At 41.5% G+C, this 23,118-nt stretch overlaps 1 protein-coding gene across 1 annotated transcript in view; it reads left to right on the plus strand.

Moving 5' to 3' along the window:
• The first annotated feature begins 4,951 nt into the window (after positions 1–4,951).
• Positions 4,952–23,118, plus strand: part of LOC145412400 (interleukin-1 receptor accessory protein-like 1-B) — a 30,592-nt gene continuing 12,425 nt past the window's right edge. Inside the window, exons 1-7 of the mRNA XM_080282287.1 lie at positions 4,952–4,970; positions 11,155–11,269; positions 13,097–13,243; positions 13,660–13,844; positions 14,044–14,269; positions 19,101–19,225; positions 20,391–20,549. Of these exons, the coding sequence (XP_080138413.1) occupies positions 4,952–4,970; positions 11,155–11,269; positions 13,097–13,243; positions 13,660–13,844; positions 14,044–14,269; positions 19,101–19,225; positions 20,391–20,549 (976 nt within the window). The remainder of the gene's footprint in view (positions 4,971–11,154; positions 11,270–13,096; positions 13,244–13,659; positions 13,845–14,043; positions 14,270–19,100; positions 19,226–20,390; positions 20,550–23,118) is intronic.

Raw genomic sequence — 23,118 nt, forward strand, 5'->3', positions numbered from 1 at the left:
ATGCATAACAAATCGCTAATGACAAAGTGTTCAGACAACTCCAAGGCCGCCTAGAGTCATCTTTTGGCGGGTAATGACGACTCTCCATGCACTCTTCCTCAGCAAAAAGTTTGAATAATACACCTTGTTATATTCTTATACCTTATTCATGTCTTTTTATCATCGACAAAGACTTCATACTAAAGTGTAATATACAAAAATAAAACAGCTTGCTATACACAGAATGAGGCGGGTAAGAAAGAGATCATCGGGAGCGGCAAGAAGCCACGAGAATACGGTATGTATTACGATAGGGGAGGATATTACGAAACTGATTTATTTATTTTTTATTTTAGTTATTTACAGTATTTATTTACCATTCAGTACAAGTCCCAGCACTCTCAGGAACGTTGTCGCTGAAGGCCAAGCAGGAAGGGACGTGAGAGCAAAGGGATACACTGATGCATATACGGAACAAATATTAACACCTACACCACTGAAGTCTCCCCTGAACTCTATGTATGGGCCGTTTTCGAGGTGGCATAGGAGGCTTCGTTACACCTTTTCCTCGGGGACTTCCTTCTCTTATTGCACCTTAGCATTCCCTTTTGCCGTACCTATATCGTTTTAATGCCGAGAGAGTTAGCATATGTGACTTGAAAGAGGATAGTGTGTAACGTGCGGAATAAATCACTGAAGAAATGTTAAGAACTATGCGTCTGGTGTTACTACTACTACTGCTGCTGCTGTTGCTGCTACTACTACTAGTAATAAGGATCATAATAGTAATAGTAATAATAATAATAATAATAATAATAATAATAATAATAATAATAATAATAATATCAACAACCATAACAACAATAATAATAATAAAATGAAAGGGTGGATGGAGATCATGTATAACTCCTTCACTACGAGAGATCACTGTTAAGCCGAATAATATTAATTAGTGACAAGAAAATGGAAAGAAAAGGAAAAAGAAAAAAAGAATTAAAGACAATGACATGGAATGGGTGATGTTACTATTGTGTACATTTTTCTACTCACACACACACACACACACACACACACACACAAATTCACAAATGTTTAATGTATTATATTCTTAGCTGTTTTTTCCTTAACATGAAGCCGGGAAATATATTTAATAATAGAAATGTTTATCCAGTCAAACGAAAAAGGAAGTAGATATCCGGCATTATCATATCTATTTCTGTGTGTGTGTGTGTGTGTGTGTGTGTGTGTGTGTGTGTGTGTGTGTGTGTGTGTGTGCTCGATTACTGAGTGGCATGGTAGGTGGCGCGGAATTAAAGCTGCAGTAGTGACAGTCGCGTAATCGTATAGCGAGTCAAGTACTATGCGATTAACGTAGTACTGAATCGCGTATTGCAATCATGGTCGTCCTGCAGGCGCCACGGGGAGACTGATTTCCTGGCGTCTCTTCCGTGGCGATTTATTTTGCAGATATCTTTCTCTGCATTTTTCTTTTTCTTCAATCTTTTTCTTCATCTTCCTCTAGTTCTTGCTCTTGTTCTTCTTCTTTGTATTCTAGGTTGCATAACAGACTTTGTTGCACCACTTCCTCTATGGCGTGCAAATTACTTTTTTTTTTTTTCCCGTATTTTTTGTGGCGTGGGGAGCTCTTAACACCTCTCCCTCGGCGATCTGATTTACGTATAATTTTTTCTTTCTCCTCTTGTAGGCAAATTATACCGCTATCAAAATCGAATGCAATTTATATATAAAAGGGAAAATCAATATGTAAAAGGCTTAACAGTACGACGGGGAATCGAAACAGGGTTAGTGATGGGGGAGGGCAGAGTACTGGGCGTGTAGAGGAAATTGATAGGCTAGGGGTTGAAGAAAGGAAAGAAGGGAGTGGCTGAGGAGGGAAAAGAAATTATGAGGGGGCCGAAAGAGTTCCATGAGAAGAATAAAACCGGTGGGGGAAAAGCTGGATGAAAGTCAAAAGAATGTGGGAAGAATAAGAGGATGGAAGAGAGAGTGGATATGGGGTAAGAAACCGGAATTATAAGATGCGGAGGTAATGTATGTAGTAAGAGGGAGGATCGACAGAGGGTGAAGAAGGAAAAGAGGAAGGTGACCAAGAGAGAGAGATTATGTGAGATACAAGGGGATGTCGTTAGATGAGTGAATCCTGAAGGGGGAAAGCTGTATGAATGGTAAAGGAGGAAGAGAGAAAAACAGGTGAGTGAAGAAGCAATATAATGGAGGAGACAGAGTAGGGATGGTTGAAGTGGTTGCAGAAGAGAAATATTGGATTAATTACTATTACGGTCTAAAGTCCGCCAAAATGCCCTGTCGACTGTGGCGAAGGAAGGTGTTGATATTTTTTTTTTTTTTTTTTTTTTTTTTTTGTGACAGCAACATGGAACACAGCAGAAGAATATGAGAAGGAATGATACCCTCTCACGTTTGGCATGGAATGAGAAAAAAATGAAGGCAGGACACTACGTTGTCTGGGGATTGTCGGCGAACGTATGACGCGTGAAAGCAAAGTTACGGAAAGGGTATAACAAAGAGGAGGAAAATAACGACTATCAGTGAGGAGATAAATGGTAGATAATGGCTCGGACAAATGTTAATAGCAACATGAAGGCGGACACAGAGTGAAACACCCGGGCCACCAATTGGTCTAAGGGTCGAATATCTGACTGTGCCCTGTGATCTATATCTTGAACATATTATTCTCAACATCAGTTTGCTTTCTTCTTGCTTAACCCATAAACCTTCCACAAACTTTGATTCAAATGCCTGAGCTGACTTTGCCTGTTATCCTGATTTTGTCCATCCCCTGTGACCTGACTCTTTGACTGGTTGTTCTCAAAATCGAATATCTTTATCCTTAGTTTAACCTGAGATTTTCCACAAAGTCAAGTTTACATCGGATAAAAACTATTTAAGTTGACCTTGCCACGTGATCCTGACTTTTGACCTGTTGTTCTCAAATGCATTAGATCAACCTCGTGGGTGATTCTCAGTTCATCTACCAAGTTTGGTATAAAAAAAAAAAAAAAAAAGGATATTGTTTAGTTATTTTGTTCACACACAGACACACGGGTTCAACTTTGACCTCGTCCTGTGACCGTGACCTCTGACTGATTGGTCTAAAACTCTGAATCCCTTCGTTCTTGTCTGGCCCACAACCCTTCCACCAAGTTTGGTTTGAATCGGATCAGAACTGTTTCGGCTGGCGTTGCCCTGTGACCCTGGCATTAGACCCTTTACTTTGACCATGACCCTTGTATGACTTCTCAAAATCGGATTCATCTTTTTTCTTGCCTTTCTTGATGCCCTCCACAATGTTTGACCTAAATCGGATAAAAACTACTCTTGTTTACTTTGTCCTGTGAGCTTGGCGTTTGATTTACTGTTCTAAAAAACAATATAGTTACTCTCTGACTGACCCTCAAACCTTCCCTCATGTCTGGTTGAAATCGGATGAAAACTGTGAGAGATATATTGTTCACACACACACACACACACACACACACACACACACACACACACACACACACACACACACACACACACACACACACACCTACACACACACACACACACACCTACACACACACACACACACACACACACACACACACACACGTGGACCGAAATTTAACCTTGCCCTGTGACCCTGACTTTTGACCTATTAATCTATAAAACAATACTCTTACTCACTGGCTGTTCTTCAACCCTTTTGCCAAGTTTGGTTAAAAAGAATAAAATGTTCTGAGTTCTCATGTTAACACCAATACTAACAACGCTTCTCTCACACATACGCCGATGAAAACATAATAGTTCTTACTTCGTTAACGCGGGTGTAATAATAATAATAATAATAATAATAACAACAACAAAAATAAGGTTTTAGTGTTATGTATACCATCCAAACGCAGGTCATTTAGGTAAACAGTTCTTCCAAATAACATGCTTCCTCTAGTCTAGAATAAGACACTCAGTAATCAAAGTAACACCAGCTCACCAAATGTACCGCTAGATAAACAGGGACATAACGGACACATATATTGCCTGGGAACAGAACTCAGGTTTTTCCTATTGCTGGGTGGATTTGCTAATTACTACACCACCAGCTCCCCCGAATGAAGAAAGGAATGGGAGAGGGAAGTGACTTAGTGCACTATTTTCGCTGGCATAAGAGGTTTTCTGCAATTCTTCGTTCCCAATTTTTCCCTGTATATGACACTTCAATATTCACCTCTAGGTTTCCTTCTTCAACACTGATTGGATATATAACATGCGAGAATATATTAACGTAACATACATAGTAAGAAACTTGTAAGGAGAAGGTACGAGGGAGCGTCCTTAGCTTGCAAAAAAATATAGCCCTTTGATTATGAGACGAGGAAGAGAAGCGACAAGGTGAGAAGTAGAGTGCGTTTGCTCTCTCCTGAAGAAGACCCCTAACTCCTTTTGATTCAGTTGGTATAGTCAAACTTGAGGGTCGGTTTGACTAGTAACCAAGGAGATTCATTCGAACTTTATAACTACGGCTCATTGCATTCTCGCCAACCACGACTGAATATTCAAGCTTTAATGAAGTAAAGGAGTGTGTTGCGTAATGTGTGACGCAATAGATTTGTACTGATGACACGTTAACGAAACAGGAGATAACAAAAACAAACCATTATACTGCGTCATCGCACGGAAAGGTGCAAGAATGAACAGCAAATATACAGTAATGGACAGTAGGATTTAACGACGTGAAGGGCGTGTGGCGTAACGTGTGTTTGTGGTGGCTAAAACAAGTGATGAGACTGAGTTGCTGATAGGTTAGGAAAATCGCCCAAATGAAGCAAGAATAAATTAAGATAAAGATAAAATTTCATCATACCGAAAGGCTTAATGATGTGAAGGGTGTGTGGCGTAACGTTGGTCTGTGGTGAAGAAGTGTAGTGATGAGGCCCTGGGTTGGTGATAAGGCCGGATGTGCTACACCGGCCCTGGTTAGTGGCTCTGGTGGAGGGTGCCGGAGTGGTGCCTGTGCCTCGCCCCGCTGGGTAAAGGAGAATACTGTGCCATTTATCCTGTAATCGTGGCACTATATGACGCGGGACTATACTTTTGTGGATGGAGAATACTGTCATATATCCTGTAATCGTGGCAGTATAAGACACAGGATATAATTCTGTTAATGGAGAATACTGTGTCATTTCCCTTGTGATCGTGGGTAGTGGAGAATACTGTGTTATTTACCTGGTGACTGGAGCACTAAATAAATATATGACACAGGACTATACTTCTGGTAACAGAAAACATTGTCATATATCCTGTAATCGTGACACTATAAGACAAGAGTATATACCACTCGTTATGAAGACAATTGTGGCACTTGTCTTGTGACCATTGCACTATGACAAACTTACTGTCAACTGATGCGGTATATTGTGGCACTTGCCTTGTAATCGTAGCGGTATAATACACAAGGTTGTTCTGCTGCTGATCAACCTAAGTGGGATGGTGGAAGGGAGGTGACACGTAGAATGAAATAGTATCCTCTCCCTCCTGGTAATCAGGTCAGTATACAACACGGCCAAACTGCTGATGACCGAGAGGAGAGGGATAGTCGAGAGAGGGCGCTACAAGGAATGAAATATTATCCTATTCGTTGTGTCCAGTGAAGACAGTGGGGCAGAGATCATTACCCCTAAACGTCGCGAGGTAAGTAATTCTCTGACAGTTTTCCTGGCATAACTGAAAAGAAAAACACCCAAACAGTCCCTAGACCACGACACACAACACTTGGTATACAAATCAAGGAGCGTACGTTAGTTTTAAGTACGACCAAGAGACCCTGCTCAAAGCTTTCGTGGTCTGTCATTTCGTGGTATTCTTAAGGAAAAAAAAATATCCTCTTGAATGACGTAGCCTCCTGTTTAACATAAAGGGTAAATTCTGACGCCTCCACGTGACTGGGGACCGAAATCTAGGCGCCTTTGTAGCACTCTTTTCTACCGATTTATTTTGCATATTACGTCTCAACATTCCCTTGCATGTTGCTTGTATCAGTTAAATGTCGACAAAGTTCATACTAATAACATACAAGAGGATACTGAAGGGCAATGTGCAGTAGAAAAGGCACTAAGAAATCTCCAAATCCACTTACAATGCGCCCTTACGAGATCTATATGTTAGTCACTCTCCGGAAATGGGTGGATTTTTAACCGAGTGTAGTCACCACGAGTCTCAAGTCAATCGATCTTAATTACTATGACTTTGGTGGAAGCATAATCAACCATTTCAGTCCGGTGATTTTTTTTTTTTCCCTCAATACTCCTGCTACTTCGACACGACTTTCTTTAGCTCAGGGTAAACTCTTCTAAACGGAGGGGTCAGTAACTCTTCTAATAGGGTGCATCCCGAAACATACCAAATTGTCTGGAGGTAGGAAGGACAAGATAAAAAATACATAAATAAATAAGGAAATAAAATGTCATCGCATTCAGTAGGTCATGTACTGGATTACAAAAGTATGCCTATTTTTGTTATAAAAGAAAAAAAATAGTTACGGCTGGTTGAGAGAAAACGACAAAGACATCAGGAAATAACCAGCTTGAAGAAGAGAAGAGGCAGGGGTTGGAGGTCAACAGGGGGGGATAGGGAGTGCCAGGAAGGATTGGGGAGCGGAAGAGGGCTGGGGCTACAGTTTGGGGAATGACAGAGGGGTTTAGAAGGGGATAACTCATTAGGGCCGGGTTACTAAAGAAAAACATAAGAAGAGAGGATAACTGCAGTAGGTCGGTTGGCCCATCCTAGGCAGCTCCTAGAAAAATAACTGAACTACTAGAATGAGATAAGGATAGCAAAGAAGAAGGCGATAGCAAAGAAGAAGGCGATAGCAAAGAGGAGGGGCGATGACGTCAGGGGACAGGAAAAAGGAGCATGGGGGAGGGGAAATGGAAGGAGGGGACGGGAAATGGAGGGGAGGTGGCAAGAAAAAGAGGGGTGGTAGGAGTGGTGCGGGGACTGGCGGTGGGGTGGGGATGGGGAGGGAAGTGAGGGGGAGGGAAGTGAGGGGAAGGGAAATGAGGGGGAGGGAAGGGAAATGAGGGGGAGGGAAGTGATGAAGTGAAGTTGGGGAGGGGACAGGTGGTAGTGAGGATTAAAGTGGAAATGGGAGAAGTAGGGAACTGAGGGATGGGAGAGGATGTACAGTTGGGAATTGAGGCTGGGAGGAAAAGTGGGGAGGAGGGAGGTGATAAGAGGGGGAATGGGGAGAGGGAAAGTGAGGGGGGCGAGTAAGGGTGAGGGTGGGGAAATGAAGAGAGGGGAAGTGGGAGAAGGAGTGCCGGATGGAGAGAGAGAGAGAGAGAGAGAGAGAGAGAGAGAGAGAGAGAGAGAAATGGTTAAAAGAAATTGAGTAGCAGGCTCGAGAATGTTGTTAAAAAACTTCAATGTGTAACTCATTATATACGAAAACTGAGAGACTGAATTAGAGTAAATGAGTTTCCTTTCTCCTGTTTCCGGCGTTACTGTAAAGCCGTTAACAGCGTGCCTCTCTCTCTCTCTCTCTCTCTCTAAAATTACACTCCCCTTCACTCTAGCTTCATTGTGAGGCGTTTGGTGGCTGTATGAAAGAAGAAAAAATTATTAACACAATCTCCAGAAAATTTTGACTTTACACATTAACCCTCCACCACCACCACCAAAACTGGATCAGACCAATGGCAACCAGCAACAAAAACACACAAGGCTACAGAACTTGTATACTAACATATATTTACTTTATTGCAAGGAGATACATAAGTTACTTTACTTTTAGAGAACTTTCATCAGTACTTAAAATCATAAATCTCAACTCTAACTTTCAAAGCACTATCACAGAGTACAATATCTTTTCCTCTTCAAATACATTACCTCGCGGCCAGGCACAATAGATTACAACGGAATAATCTTGTGGCTGTTAAGAAATGAAGTACTTTTCCAGCACCCACCCGCGGAACAGTGTCAGCCAGATATCTAGTTAACCTTACCGAGGATCTTGCTAACAATACCAGTCTCAACGCCAAGACTATTAAATGGTAAACACTGAACATGAATGGTAGGTCTTCATTCTCACTGGCGATACTGAATTTTATTTACGATGATCATTTGATGGAATTTTTTTAAAGTCCTTTCTTTGATCTTGATAGTGAAGGAGAGGGAGGATGTGGGTAGATAAACATCCTGTCAGCTGAGGCCTGAGTGGTTTCCTCCCAGTAATTATTCCTAGAAATTGGTCACGTGACGAAAACTCCTTCTCTTTGTTTATCTGGATCCCTGGGACAATGAAGGCTTCTCTGCTTATGAGCCATCCACCCTTTATCCAATACTTTACTGCTCCCTCACGAACGTATATCTAGGCTACTCACTCTGGATATTTACAGCAAAATGGACCAGTCGTTCATCCATGAGTGGCGTTTTATAGGCAATAAACTCCAAAAGCCTCTCGGATGAAAATTCTATGGGCTACAGCTTGTTGGAACGCCGTAACCCACCAGACCACGAGGCAGCGAGGAATGGGGGACTTTTTCATATGCTTTCCCTCAGGATAATACTTCTTTAAAACCAGTGGCGTAAACAGGTCTTATTTATTTATTAAGTATTTTAATGTTATTTTTCATGGCCCAGAACCTCCCCAACATCATATCCCCCCCTCCCGGGAGATAATATTTATATCTGAACAAATCAGTTGATATAGGGACAGAATTTCCGAAGGGGTTCCCCAAATCTCACATTATGTTGCTCCTCTGCTGCCCCTCCCGTCCCTGTTCTCAGCATTCCAGGCCAAAAAAGCTTATGTAATGAAAATACTCTCCTCTTTCACTCCTGAATACACACATCTGCTTGAGGCTGACCAATATATGAGATATGGAAAATCATCATACATTAAAGTGTGTGTGTGTGTGTGTGTGTGTGTGTGTGTGTGTGTGTGTGTGTGTGTGTGTGTGTGTGTGTGTGTGTGTGTGTGTGTGTGTGTGTGTGTGTGTGTGTGTGTGTGTGTGTGTGTGTGTGTGTGTGTGTGTGTGTGTGTGTGTGTGTGTGTGTGTGTGTGTGTGTGTGTGTGTGTGTGTGTGTGTGTGTGTGTGTGTGTGTGTGTGTGTGTGTGTGTGTGTGTGCGCACATCTAATAAAAAAATTATGAACAGCAGAAGTAGTAATGGAAATGAAGCACTAATAATAATGACCGAAGTGATTTGGTAGAAGCTGTTGATGGTGCACCAGTTGAAGAAAGAACAATAAGGAACAAGGAAAAGAAAAATTTACAGAAGCAAGAGAAGTCGAAGAAAATGGCTTGGGGATACACTCACCTAAGGGGAATTTTTCAGTTAGGTAATCCGTGAGCTTCTCTCAAGACGGATGAAATTTCCGAGACGATGGTGAAATATTCGAGAGAGCGTCGGGAGAGGGGAATCCAGGGTGGTGAAGTACCGGTGATGTCCTGAGGTAAATAAATAAATACATAAATATAAATAAAACAAAAATAAAGACTAGAACTATTATCCATTTTTAAGACCGTCTGCTAGGTGGTTACTGGAGGCTTCGAAATATCTTTTTCTTGGAGATTTATTTTGCATATTACACCTTAACATTATCCTCCATGTTATTTCTATCGTCTTGGCATCGGTATATTAAGCATCAATAATATAAAAGAAGATACTATTGTGTAATGCTCGAAATAAATCGCTTAAGAAGAGGTGTTAAGAAATCTTCAGAAAGACTCAAGACAACTCAGCCCTTCAGTCTGATATCGTATTATTAATCTCTTCATTCCAGTAACCTTTTTTTTGTTTTTAGCTTGTCCTTGTTATCTTCAAACGATTATATTAAACTTTAGGGAGATTTTTTGAATGGGGGGAAGGAGGTTATATATAGCCTTCATTAACCCTTTCCCTAAAACAAGTAACCCCAGATCTAGAGGCATACTCCGTTCACTTTAAAATGGCGTAAATATCTTTCAATCCCGGAGGTTGAGCTGCAACAGTAGATTAACAATAGAATACGGTGTCAGTCACGAAGAATTACTACAGAAAGGATGTTGAGTCTTGGTACTGTCTTATTCTGCCACTGAGTTGGGGGAAATAAAGCTGAAGTGTGGACGAAAATCTCCGACTAGTAAAAGGGAATGATCTATTATACGAATACATCAGAATAACACGACTTTATTCAGCATAGGAAGGGAAATCATGACGTGGAGGCATTGACGGAGCCTGTGCCTATTCCCATCACTACACACGGTTTTTGCACTGTCAACTAGTCTGTCTGGAGACATCCAAAAATTAACAGAAAAAGCGTCATCGTGTTAAAATGGCTAACTATAAAGCAAATATACTTTTTTTTAATACCTAGTTGCATTATACATATTGGATGTAAAACTATGTGTAAGATTTTTGTCTCTAAGGCCAACTGTGTTCTTGTCTACGTAAGAAAAAAAAATGCAATGTACTTTCTCCACGAAAAGAATAATAGTCTTGCCTTTCGGTGAAAAGAAAAAAAAAATCGTTTGGAAAGAATACAACACTCAGCGGAAACTGTCTTTTTATCTACAAATTACAGCAGGGTGAGCAATGTGCAATTTTTGGGTAACGACACATTCCTTACATATCAACCGACTGAAGCAAATCACTTATCAAATTTTAAGATATTCTAAATATACTGGTAATAATTCTGCAACAAAATCATATAATCTAAAGCATTATTCATACAACATGTAGTATTAGTGATACCAGTAAAACCATAACTCCAACGGTAAATAACACCAGCTGGAAATAGAAACAAACTCAAGAATACATCACCGGATTCAAAGGGAAATGATATATACAACAGCCTAGTTAATGTGTTTTATGGGGTTACGGAGCATGACGAATAACTACAATTCGTCAGACTTAACTTGATGGAGGTTTTCGTCTTTTCCTAACTTAATTTCCCAATCCCAGTTGCTGATTTAGAGTGTACTATGGCTCCTCATCCTTTCCACAGCACCTCCTCTTAGCTACTGCCATGTCCTTGTGTTCATTTGTGCTCTAGCTCATCATACAACACGGAGATATGTGAATTCTAGGCCAAGTTAGAGAGAGTATTGTCATTTTTTTAAAGTCTGTGTTTTATTGGCTTATTTATTTATTTATTTATTTATTTTTTACGGTTACAGAGCATGATCAGAACTACCTGCCAGCTGTGAGGATGTGTGGACCTCGAGGTGACCTCGTGTTTCTGATGGCCGTGTTCAGCGTAAGGCTACCCCTCACCGCACAGCACTCACTCAGGTAGGTGGAAGTGTTGTTGAGTCAGTCAGTCAGTCAGTCAGTCTGTCTGTCTGTCTGTCTGTCTCTCTCTCTCTCTCTCTCGTCTGTCTGTCTGTCTGTCTGTCTCTCTCTCTCTCTCTCTCTCTCTCTCTCTCTCTCTCTCAGGTTTAATTACCGCTCAGCCCACGTCATTCCATTTATCAGTTTTCAAAGTTTTTCCTTGTTTTGCCCTCTTCCTCCTGCCATTAGGGTCACTATCATATTACTTTACTACTTCTTTAATCCACTGAATCCAATGACGTACTACATAATCATATACTTGCTTTCTCCAGTTTTATTCAGCTTAGGATACTTTCTGATCTCACAAGGACAACCTCAGCCTGCAGCCCACTAGGTTCAAGCCCAGATGAGCCCGGGGTCGCAAATGCTATAATACTTCTACCTGGACACAACGGCCATTTGTCGGTTCCATGCCAGCAGAATCAGTTTACGGACTCATCCCTTTATTTTGGGGAAACCGGTAGTGTAATGGTTAGCACATACGGCACGCATTTGCAATACTCCAAGTTTAATTCCCGGCACGGTAAGACTCTTGAAAAAAGTCTGCGTTCCAGAACCTTATTCACCAGGAACCTAGATGTACAAGTGATTACTGGGGGTCGTATTCTTGGGAAAGACTGAAATTAGCAAAAACTGATTGTCTGTCTGAATGAAACCCGCGCAGTCGAAAGGCATTAATCATGAGCTTTTGTCTTCTATTTATCTGCTATCTGTTTTACGAAGGATGTGGCTCATTCATCTTCTTATCTACAAGGTCTTCTCCATTGTCTTCGTAGATGTTTATTCTTATTTTTTTTTTTACTTGATACTCAATATTGTCCTCTCATTGTTTTGCGGGTGCTCATGTGATTGTTTACATTTTATGGCTTGGTTAGCTCAAAGTTGATAATCAGCTGATCGGAACAGGATGGACACTAATTAGTTTCCTTTAATTTTAATTTATATATTTATTTTTGCGACATAAGAGCAGGTTACTCATTGTGCTGTCACGTGATTCGTTTCAATTCACGGTTGCAAATCGAAATAATCAATAGTATTTAAAAGTTTAAAAGTTTGTAAAAACCCCGAAAGCATAAGAACCTATGGTAATCTTAAAGCAGAAAAGGTCCTTCCTGGGCCGAATGAGTAGTATCGATACACAGATGGAATCCCAGAGAAAGGTTTACCACAAAGTTAGTTGTTTAAGGAAGCGTGAAATGTGTAAGTAGAATCAGGTCAGGGATAAGAGTTCAACTAATAGTTCACCTCTTCTTAATGTTAGAGGAGCTTGGTATGTTTCTCCACCCACAGATGAAGGTCTTTGATATGATGCATCGCGGAGAAAGCTAATCGACACATGAAGTAGACGCAGCGGTATAGTAGATGAACTTTTGTCTTTGTACTATGCACTTCTCCTTCTCTCCCCTCCCTCAAAAAAAAGAAAAAAAAAAGAAAAAAAAAAAAGTACTGACAGCCATATGCTCGATACTGTTTACGGATCTGCATAGCGTTATTCCACCAGACTCTGAACGGCTTGTACTTCTACAGACGTAACGGTAAACTTGAAGCATGAATGAACACAAGTGTACAAAGGATATGAATAGACTAACTTCAAATTATGCTTCTGCAGAACAAAAAACCGCAATTATGTTTTAAATCAATTCACCTTCTATACACTGGAAATATTGTCACTGAACCATTAGAGTCCAGACTGCAAAGACCAGCATGACTGAAGCTCCGTAACTACACAGATGATGATGATGATGATGCTGACTGCTCCACCGATTAATTAATTCACTGATTCCACAGACGGGGTTGTCCTTGCTCCGTGCCCTCTGCCTCCTCCTCCTCCTCCTACGAGTACCATGAGATCACCAGTATGAGGATGCATGAGATCAGCTGCTGCCCCCACCTCCTCCTACCCCAGGGCGATCACCAGGACGTTAAAATTATATGGTAAGTACAAGCCTTCCCCCCCCCCCCCGAGTCCCTCTTCACACATCAGTACAGCTGGGGACCTGGATGTAAAGTAGACTGTTGCGTGTCGTATTCAAGGGGATCGTCTGGAGGTTGCAAGAAATACAAAGCACGTTCTCGGGTTGAAGGTGCTATATTACATTTCTGTTGGTGTACAGTCAAGGCGGAAAAGTTCGCTTATCACTCAACTGCGTCTACGTCACGCTACGGGCATGTCTGATCCTTTCCTTCGTGACGCAGCATATCAGAGAGCGCCATGCACATAGCAAGTCTTTCTCAGCTTAGGAATATTAGTTGTCAGAGGGAAGAGAGACAAAGAAGAGGTGAAATATTAGGCGAACTTTTGTCCCCACTTTTTCTTGACCATACAGTGACCCTCTTACCTGCTGTCGCAGGCAGTACCGTGGCGTGCAGTACCCCTGGGGACGTGATGTCAGCAGCTTCACACGGGGCTTCTGCGGCAACCAGACGCTGCAGACAGACGCCGCCATCGTGCAGGACAAAGGCAACTTCACCTGCATCCTTCTTTCCGCAGACGGGCGTCACCTCCTCACCAAGACCATCAGTCTCTGTGTTGATAGTGAGTACGGCGTAAATGACTCTGATCAGATAAACATCATGTTGAATAAGCTAGAAATTTTACATTAACTAACTTTTTTATGTTGCAACGACACAAACACACACACACACACACACACACACACACACACACACAAATCCTATACAGAAAGTATGTTCTCTTTCCTTATATCCACCAACTACTGCCCTTTTTCTTACAGCAAATGACGATCTCCTTGACCCGCCTTCCAAATCTACCATCACAGAAGAAGTTTGGGCTTTGCCAGGGAAAACGGCCGTCTTCAACTGCTCAGCATTCGTAGGACCGACCCACTGCGGCGTGGCCACGGGAGAGTCTCTTACATGGACCAAAGAGACTGAAAACGACACATGGATTCCAGTCACTGAACTGCGATATACCACAGAGGACTTTTATAAGGATGACAAGTGAGTGTAATGAAGAGAAAAAAAAATAATGAAGACCAGTTTTGTATGGATCGTTTGTTCTGTTAAGTTGGGCCGAGCATTTCAGAAGCGTGAATGATAAGCCGATGGATGTGCTACCCACCTTCTCCTGATTTTGTGTTTTTATGTTCCTCCCACCTTAATGTATGTGAAAAAAGGGGTTGTGATGATGATGATGATGATGATGATTGATGATGATGATGATGATGAATACAACACAGATTGTCCTGGGTAAAACAATTTTTATCCTGGTGACGAAAAAGTCGATCGCGTCATCAAGCGACATCCTGGTTTACTAATCGGGAATAAACAATATATATATATATATATATATATATATATATATATATATATATATATATATATATATAGAAACAATTTTCACGGATACTTATTTCCGTATGTAGGATAAGGAATATTTTAGCATAAATATTTAATACCAGTACAAATACCGAGACCTCTGCTTTAGAACTCGCTACCGTCTCTCCTTGCATATACAGCTACATACAAATATCTAAGTTGACACTTAAATGCAGCAGGTGCTGACTTCACCTAATTCGAGATAGGCACTTAACATTTCAAGGAGTTCCCATTCTGAGTAAAATAGTTTACCGGTAGCCAGAGTAAGGCCGGGTCCACAGCAAGTGCTTGCTGGTGCTGGCTGGTGCTGGACGGAGTTTTGCATCACTGTACCCTATTCACGTGGCCCCACTGAACGCGGGAGAGTGCGGGCAAGAACATTAATGCACAGCTCCTACCACCCCAGCAAGCATTTGGTATGGACGCGGCCCTTAGACACCGATGAGGGTATGTACCCACCAAAAAGGTGAAAAGAATTCATAATACTGATGAAATTAATGACATTTTGTACTAGATGTGCATTTACATCATGATCCACCGACAGGGTTTTCTTTTGCCCACTTCATCTTCATTATTTTCCATTTTATTCTCGCTATTTACAAGCGACTTTATTTAGAAAAGACTATTCGAGCTGGAGGGATTGGATACAGCTGTCACTGACCCCTTCATTTCCAGGGGCCCTTTTTTTTTTTTTTTTTTTTTTTTTTTTAACAGAAGAAATCGTCTGACAGTAGCAAAAATAAACTAAAAATTACATAGCCGGATTTAAGGAGTCAACCAAAAAGAACCATATGGCTGCACTGAAACTCACAAATACGGAAATATACCTATACCTGGATCTCTGTTTACTTAGTTGCTTTTTGTGTCTTAATTATCTTTCTCATAATTACGACGATAAGCCCACTGTGCGAACATTAGACAGTGTTATAAGAATTTCTCCACATTAGTCCGTAGGTTTAATATTTTTGTTTTTCCTATGCATCTCTCCTTCCAGACGCTCAGCCCCTTCAGTATGGTGTTGTATTTCCTATTTCATTCTCTCTACCACCACGCGTCATTATTCAGGCTAGGAAATCTTCTCGAACGACAGGGGTTAGACACAGCCTTCGATATCCCTTAAATTACTACAGAACCTTCCGAAGCTGAAAAAAATTGCTTTGCAAAGCCTGATCACAAGGAGATATATACCATCGGATTGAAGGGGCAAATCTAACACGAATACTAACACACACGTATAAAGTAATATATGTTCATAATAACATCAACTCTACCTATCTACTGATCTGGGAGAGAGAATTTCTGATATAAAGCTAATTACGTACTGAAAAAATTATAATTCTCAGCTTATTCTCCACGCGCATTTCGGGTAATGTTTTCCCTTATTCCTTATGCCCGAATAAAAACAGCATTTTGTTTAATAACCAAGGGGAAAAAGGAGGAATAAAGTGAACTAATAAAATTCCAGTCGTTAATAGTTAAATGTCATTAGGAGAGAATGTTTGATCTTGGCTTGTCACCTTGAAACTGAGCCTGTTTAGTCCGTTTAGAAAGATCATCCTTTTATGACTACAAACTGCCGTGAAAATATCTGCCAATTTTTGAGGAAAGCTTTAATAGGTCATTTTCGTGGCGCGATAATGGGATATGACGTTCAACTTCGTACTGTCCAGACTGAGGAAGGGCCAAAGACAAAGTTCGCCTACTATTCCACTGTGTCCGCTTCACACATAGGGAATGCCCATCACTTCCTCCCTAACACATGGTACAGATCATTTGCGGGGAGAAAAATAAACCACTCCTCTCTTAGCTTGGGATATTTGCCAACAGAGGGAAGTGAGAAGCAGGAAACATGGGGAAAAAAAAAAAAGCCGAAATTTTTGTCTTTTATGAGAAACCAAGCTGCTGCCCCCGATGACAGACGGAGGTGAGGCCAGGTGCTGTTGGTGACCCTGACGATCTGTCGGAGATGAGTATAAGAAGGCCTGGTGAAAGACTCTGTGTGTGTGTGTGTGTGTGTGTGTGTGTGTGTGTGTGTGTGTGTGTGTGTGTGTGTGTGTGTGTGTGTGTGTGTGTGTGTGTGTGTGTGTGTGTGTGTGTGTGTGTGTGTGTGTGTGTGTGTGTGTGTGTGTGTGTGTGTGTGTGTGTGTGTGTGTGTGTGTGTGTGTGTGCGTGCGTGCGTGCGTGCGTGCGTGCGTGCGTGCGTGCGTGCGTGCGTGCGTGCGTGCGTGCGTGCGTGCGTGCGTGCGTGTGTGTGTGTGTGCGTGTGTGTGTGTGTGTGTGAGAGATGGTGTATGGTGTGATGGGCAGGTGGGTGTGAGGTGGTGTAGTGAATGGATGAGCGTGAGTGGGTAGGTGGGTGTGAGTGTGTGGATGTGGGACGACTTGGTGAGTGGGCCATGTGAATGAGTGGGTGAGAGGGTGTAAGTAGGTAGGTGTGAATGAATGGGTGCTGGATGATCTGGTAGGTGAGTCGGGATGAGTGGGTGGGTGTGAGTGTGTGGATGTGGGACGACTTGGTGAGTGGGCCATGTGAATGAGTGGGTGAGAGGGTGTAAGTAGGTAGGTGTGAATGAATGGGTGCTGGATGATCTGGTAGGTGAGTCGGGATGAGTGGGTGGGTGTGGGTGTGAATGAGTGAATGGATTGGTTGATGTGTGGATGTGAGAGGGTTGATGTGAATGGGTGGGTGTGCGTGGGTGGATGAGTGTGAGATGGTCTGGCAGTGGGTAGGCGTGAGTGAGTTGGTTTGAAATGGTCTGGTGCGTGGGTGAGCGTGGGATGCCCTGAGGATTTTTTTTTTTTTTAATCCAAGGAATAAAGAACCAAAGGCCAGAAGCCCTGAAGATTGATCTCTCAAAAAAAAAATAATAATAATAATAATAATAATAATAATAAAATAGCAAGATAACACAGATCCAAATTCAAGATCTGTTCATTTCGAGATGCCAGGACACACTGCGTTTGAAAGACTGGAGGTCATAGGCAGTAGGAAATTTAGACAAAGCAAGAGTAATTGGCTGAAAGTACGAGTAGGTGTGTGAATGGATGTACTTGTGTGGGTGGGGGTGAGTGAATCGGTGTTGGTGATAGGGTAGGTGTGGGTAAGTGGGTGGGTGTGAGGTGGCCATTTGAGTGAGTGTTCGTGACAGAATGCATGGGAGTGAGATGTCCCAGCAGTGATTGCATAGACCGTGCTTTAGGCTCACAAGCCAAGCCTCCCGAATAACACGGCTAGGAGAGCGGAGGAACCATCTCCGGTCACTGGAGGTTGTATCCGAGAATGCTTAGATTAATACCTAACGACTGGGCGAGCTTATTTTTAAGTCCCATTCTTCACAAGGAAGACTAACCACAATAGTCGATGTTCACCCATGTTCTCCGTTGTACTGCTGGGTGAACAGGGACATGGGGGAAACACACTTTACTGACGACTTTGATCTGCCCAGCGAATCGAAATCCGGTTTTTCCACCAGCGAGCTGGACGTGCGAAGTTACCACCAGCTCAACGGTAGTATCAGCTCCCCAAGCCCCTTATCTGCAAATGAGGTGAAGGTTCAATGGATAGAAATCTTGCAGAGCAGAACGACGCCTAAGGTTATAAACGGTAGGTCCGTCACTAACCGGGGTCCGTCTACTCCCTTTCGCGGATCCTCTAATGCTGGTTCCATTGCCGCAACTTCCACTGATACCTGGCAAGGCTTCATATATTCAGTGTATATAATGACACTGCACACCTCTAGACAAATACAGACATAATGTCGAAATGCAGTCATTTATTTTTTTAAAGAATTGCAAAAAAGAAAAAAGAAATGGCGAAAAGGTTAATCAAGTGCACCTGCGAGGCTACTTCCTACCCTTGCATAATAGAGGCTGGAAGATGAAATGAGGATAGTGTATAAAATGAAGTGACTGATCTTCGCTACATATTCGAAGCTGATTTAAAGATTAATGCTTATGCATATGTACGCACGCACATACCTGCACGCCCGCCCGCCCGCCCGCACACACACACACACACACACACACACACACACACACACACACACACACACACACACACACAAATTCACAAAACCACTTAGAATGCATAACGACTTTAAGCAGACACATCGAAAAAGTTAATGGAATAATAAAAGATGAATATTTAATATTAATTACTCACAAATTTTCTTTAACCCGTTATGGCCAATTGCCTTTAATTGTGGATGTCATCGTCTTTAATGGAGAATGCAATCGTTTTTAATTTAGGACGGAACTCGGCATTTTCAAGAGGTCACAAAATTTGGATCTATGATCTTTGCAAATAAGATCCCTACAGAGGAGCCTAGTATGTTTCGGCAAAGTGCAGAACACAGTAGATCTGGGCAATAATGGGTCAATTATTTTCAAACAACTAATGCTAAGCGGTTCCTAAAAGAAGTAATGTGTGATCATGTGTGTATGTATGGTGCAGGAAGGGTATGATACGGAGCGGCCTGGTCCTGGGTATGGTGAAGGACGAGCACTACGGCAAGTACAGGTGCACCGTCGTCAACCCGCACGGAACTATGGTCATCAACGCAACGCTCAACAAAGGAGGTGAGGCACTGGGGGCAACAGAACGTTTGGCAGAAGGGAAAATTGGCCGTCTAGTGAAATTATGTTTCATAAAATGTTTCAGCATGCACAGTTGCGGACAAAAATGTCCATCCACTTTCCTAGCATAAATAACGACACAGTGAGTAATGATAATTGGAACCTGGTGATGCGATCTCCACAGTCCAACAAACTTTTCAGAACAGTGTGTAATAAAATCACAGATGCTGGAGTAAAAAAAGTTGATATTAATGTCCACGACCGTACAAAGTCATATGAATAAATAGGGGCATGGATGTCTCTCATCCGCCAAAATGAATCGTCTGGTGTTTGCTATATCAGATATGAAAAATTGACGTCTCCGGAATGACTGAGTTAACCAGACTGTTTCTAGCAACGCAAGTGAAAAAGTACCTGACAGGAATATGTACAGCTGTTAAAGATATAAATGTACAAATGAATTCACGAGTCTATGGTACAATAATCGGCATTATTTGTAGGATATGGCAAAAGCTTTAAGTTTCTGTAAGTGTTAGGGTGGTATTCTAAGTGGCAGAGGAGGGATAGTAGTACCTCATCCTCAGTTATTTATTTTGCATATGACGCCTTAGTAATCACTTATATATTAATTACATCGCTTTAATATCGACAAAGCTTGCAAGAGTGACGCACAAAAAGATACTGAAGTGTAATGGACAGAATAAATTGCTAAGGAAGAGATGTTATGAAGTCTGGAAATTGACTTACAGTATGACCCACAAGCCATCTAGCTACACAGCTTAACGCACCTTCATAATACTCTTCATACTAGACTGTTACTTAAGCGGTTTATCTGTATTTACAAAGGCTATTAGTTCAAGCTAGTGTTCACGGACCTCCAGAACTGAATTGTACTTTCAGGTTTAAAGTTTGCCTACTATTCCACTAAGTCTATTTCACACTGAGGGCATGTCTCCCTGACGCATCATATGCAAGACAAGCTTCCACCGGCAAGGCTTAAGAGTATTGGGCAGCAGAGTGAATTAAGAAGCAGAAAATGTGAAATATTAGGCGGACTTTTGTAAGCTACTGTGCATGCATCTTTTGAAATGAGAGAGAGAGAGAGAGAGAGAGAGGCGTCATGGGACTGAATTAAACGCTGCTTACTGTGTTGTCTGCGGTGTTACAGTGCCACCGGAGGAGCTGCCCAGTATGAAGTACCGCGCTGCCCTGGTGGTGCTGGTGGCGGTGCTTGGGGTGGTGACTATCTTCAGCCTCACCTGGCGTCGCTGTCACCTCGCCCTCGCACTCTACCTCAGGAGCACTGCACACTCTCCAGCTCACTCAGGTACTCGACTCTCCCCAAAATTACAAGACACTGAAAAAATATGTAGGCTATACCTGATTTCACCTCACTACTGTAATACCAATGAAAAAATATTTACGCCTGGCTTTTCTCACTAATACCAGACACTGCGAAAATATTTATTCCTAACCCTTCCTCATGAATACCTACCACTGAGAAACTATTTACATTTGAATTTTCCTCACCAGACACAGGCAGTGTGTATTTTATATATATATATATATATATATATATATATATATATATATATATATATATATATATATATATATATATTTCCAAGCACCGAGAAAATATAAATATCTGGACTTTTCTCACAAATACCAGACACCGAGAATTTATTTACATATCGACTTTCCTCACTAGCATCAGACACGGGAGAATACAGCCGCGTTTTCGTGAGGCATTATTACACCAGTCGAGACCAATGAAAGCTTTCTGGAGCTACTAGATGCTCACGAGAATGGATTTTAGGCCAGTACTATCGCTAATGGTGCTCCTATTGGCTGGAGAATCGGGTGGACGAAACCACGAAAGCATCAGCTAAATCAGTTTAGCTATAAATTTCGTACACAGCAGCTGTCTGTGTCGTATTGGAGAAAATGTACATGACTCTTCGTCAGCACACAAACAGTATCAGCGTAACGACATCCAGTAAACGTGATGCCTTAAAAACACTCAGATGCTAAAGTTGGACAACAGAAACAGTCATTGTTAACAGGCAATAAACAGTCCAACCGGACAAAAATAATTATGCAAGCCCAAGCTAGGACCCCATGAAACCAGCCGCAAATATTGAAAACCTTGAAAAATAAAAAAATATAGTCACAAGAATAATAACAGGATGTACAGAAATAGAACATGTGCACCAAGAACCTGAAGTATCCCTAGTCAAGGACCACAAAGACATGAGATAAACACAGTTCATCGCTTCATCACAAGAATCATCCTATCCTTGTAACATTTTGCACCACCAATCCCACCAAAAAAAAAAAAAAAAAAAAAAAAAAAAAAAAAAATCCCAATACTACACACAGTCACAGTAACCTATCTCTTCCTCCACTCAAAATTAAATTTCACAAACACATACACAAACACATACCCACCACACCCACCCAAAACCTAATACAGTACTACACAGCAACCTTCGTGAACCCCCACCAAACATACGTGCCACAGAAACTTCCCTTCTCAGCGAGATATGAGTGACCTACCCAGAAAACTATATGGTCTGAACACTTCGTTTCAGTACCATCACAAAATATAACTCACAAGCAACCCACTTTGCCTTCACCATAATGCTTGGCATCACACAACAGCACGCTCATTCACCTCATGAACCTCACGCTTACAACACAAACCCTCCTTCAAAATGATAACAAAAGATTTCTTGAAGCACCCAACTGAAATGTCCGGTTACCTGCGGTCCACTTGATTCACGTCCAGATGAGCCTGGAACAACAACCTGAACAAAAACAACAGACGCGCGAACGTGTTCTTCCTTTTTTCTACAGCTCTTTCGATTTCAACTTCCCACCTTGTTGTTTCCTTCTCACTGTCTATATACCCTCGCAGTAGTACACAGACTTTCAGCACGGCTAATCAAACTTTGTATGCTTTACATAAATATTCTAAAACCATCTCTTCCTACTGCATAGATCCTAATTCGTCCTGTCTTTTGCTCTTATTTACTGTCCATTGCTTTGATTTCCAGTTTTTCCCACATTATATTTCACTGTGAGTACTTCTCTCACCCTGTTTTTTTTTTTTTTTTTTTTTTTTTTTTTTTTTAAGTCCTCTCCTCGGATTTACCTTTCACTCTGCTATAATATTTTACAGTCAAATTTTGTCTCGATGTCTGTTGCTAGTGAGGAAAGTTTAATGTCTGTTATAATCATACTTAAAAGGCAGCATAGCCGAATACACAGCACCTCTTCCTTAGCAATTTTATAGTTTTGTTATAAACAATGTATGCAGTAATAACAACAACAGAATATTGAGGCGTATTGTGCAGAATCAATCGCCAAGGTAGAGATGTTCCGAAATTTCCAAAACCACTTTGCATACGGTCTTAAGATCAAAAGATTTTCAATGTCTTAGTGAGGTCAGCTCTTTGCCTGTTAGACAGTGTTCTAAGATAAATATTTTCTCCTTGCTTGGTGCTAGTGAGTAAAGATGGGTGCTTGTTGATGTCATATGACTGTAATATCAAAAGTGAGTGACCTAGATGTAAGCAAACCCGTAAAATTTTATGACCATTTATGAAACAGCTGTGTTTCTTAGGTATGAGTAGCCTGCATTGCATGTAACAGACTGCAATCAGCAAATAGCTAGATCAAGAAAATTTTGTCAACGCAACATGCTTCAGAAATTATCGTCAAAATCTGGTGGCTTGTCCACACTTTGGTTCTCTCAGTCTCAGTAATCCGGCCTAGAGCTCCGAGGTGGGGATAGCCATTTTCTCAGTGTACTGTATTTTACTAGTGAGGAAATTTCTGTACTATCACAGATATATTTCTAAGATTCATAATTTCTCTGTGTATGGTGTTTG

The sequence above is a fragment of the Coenobita brevimanus genome, chromosome 93 (assembly GCF_032717465.1).
Source record: "Coenobita brevimanus isolate Jiangsu-jjx chromosome 93, ASM3271746v2, whole genome shotgun sequence".
NCBI lineage: Eukaryota > Metazoa > Arthropoda > Malacostraca > Decapoda > Coenobitidae > Coenobita > Coenobita brevimanus.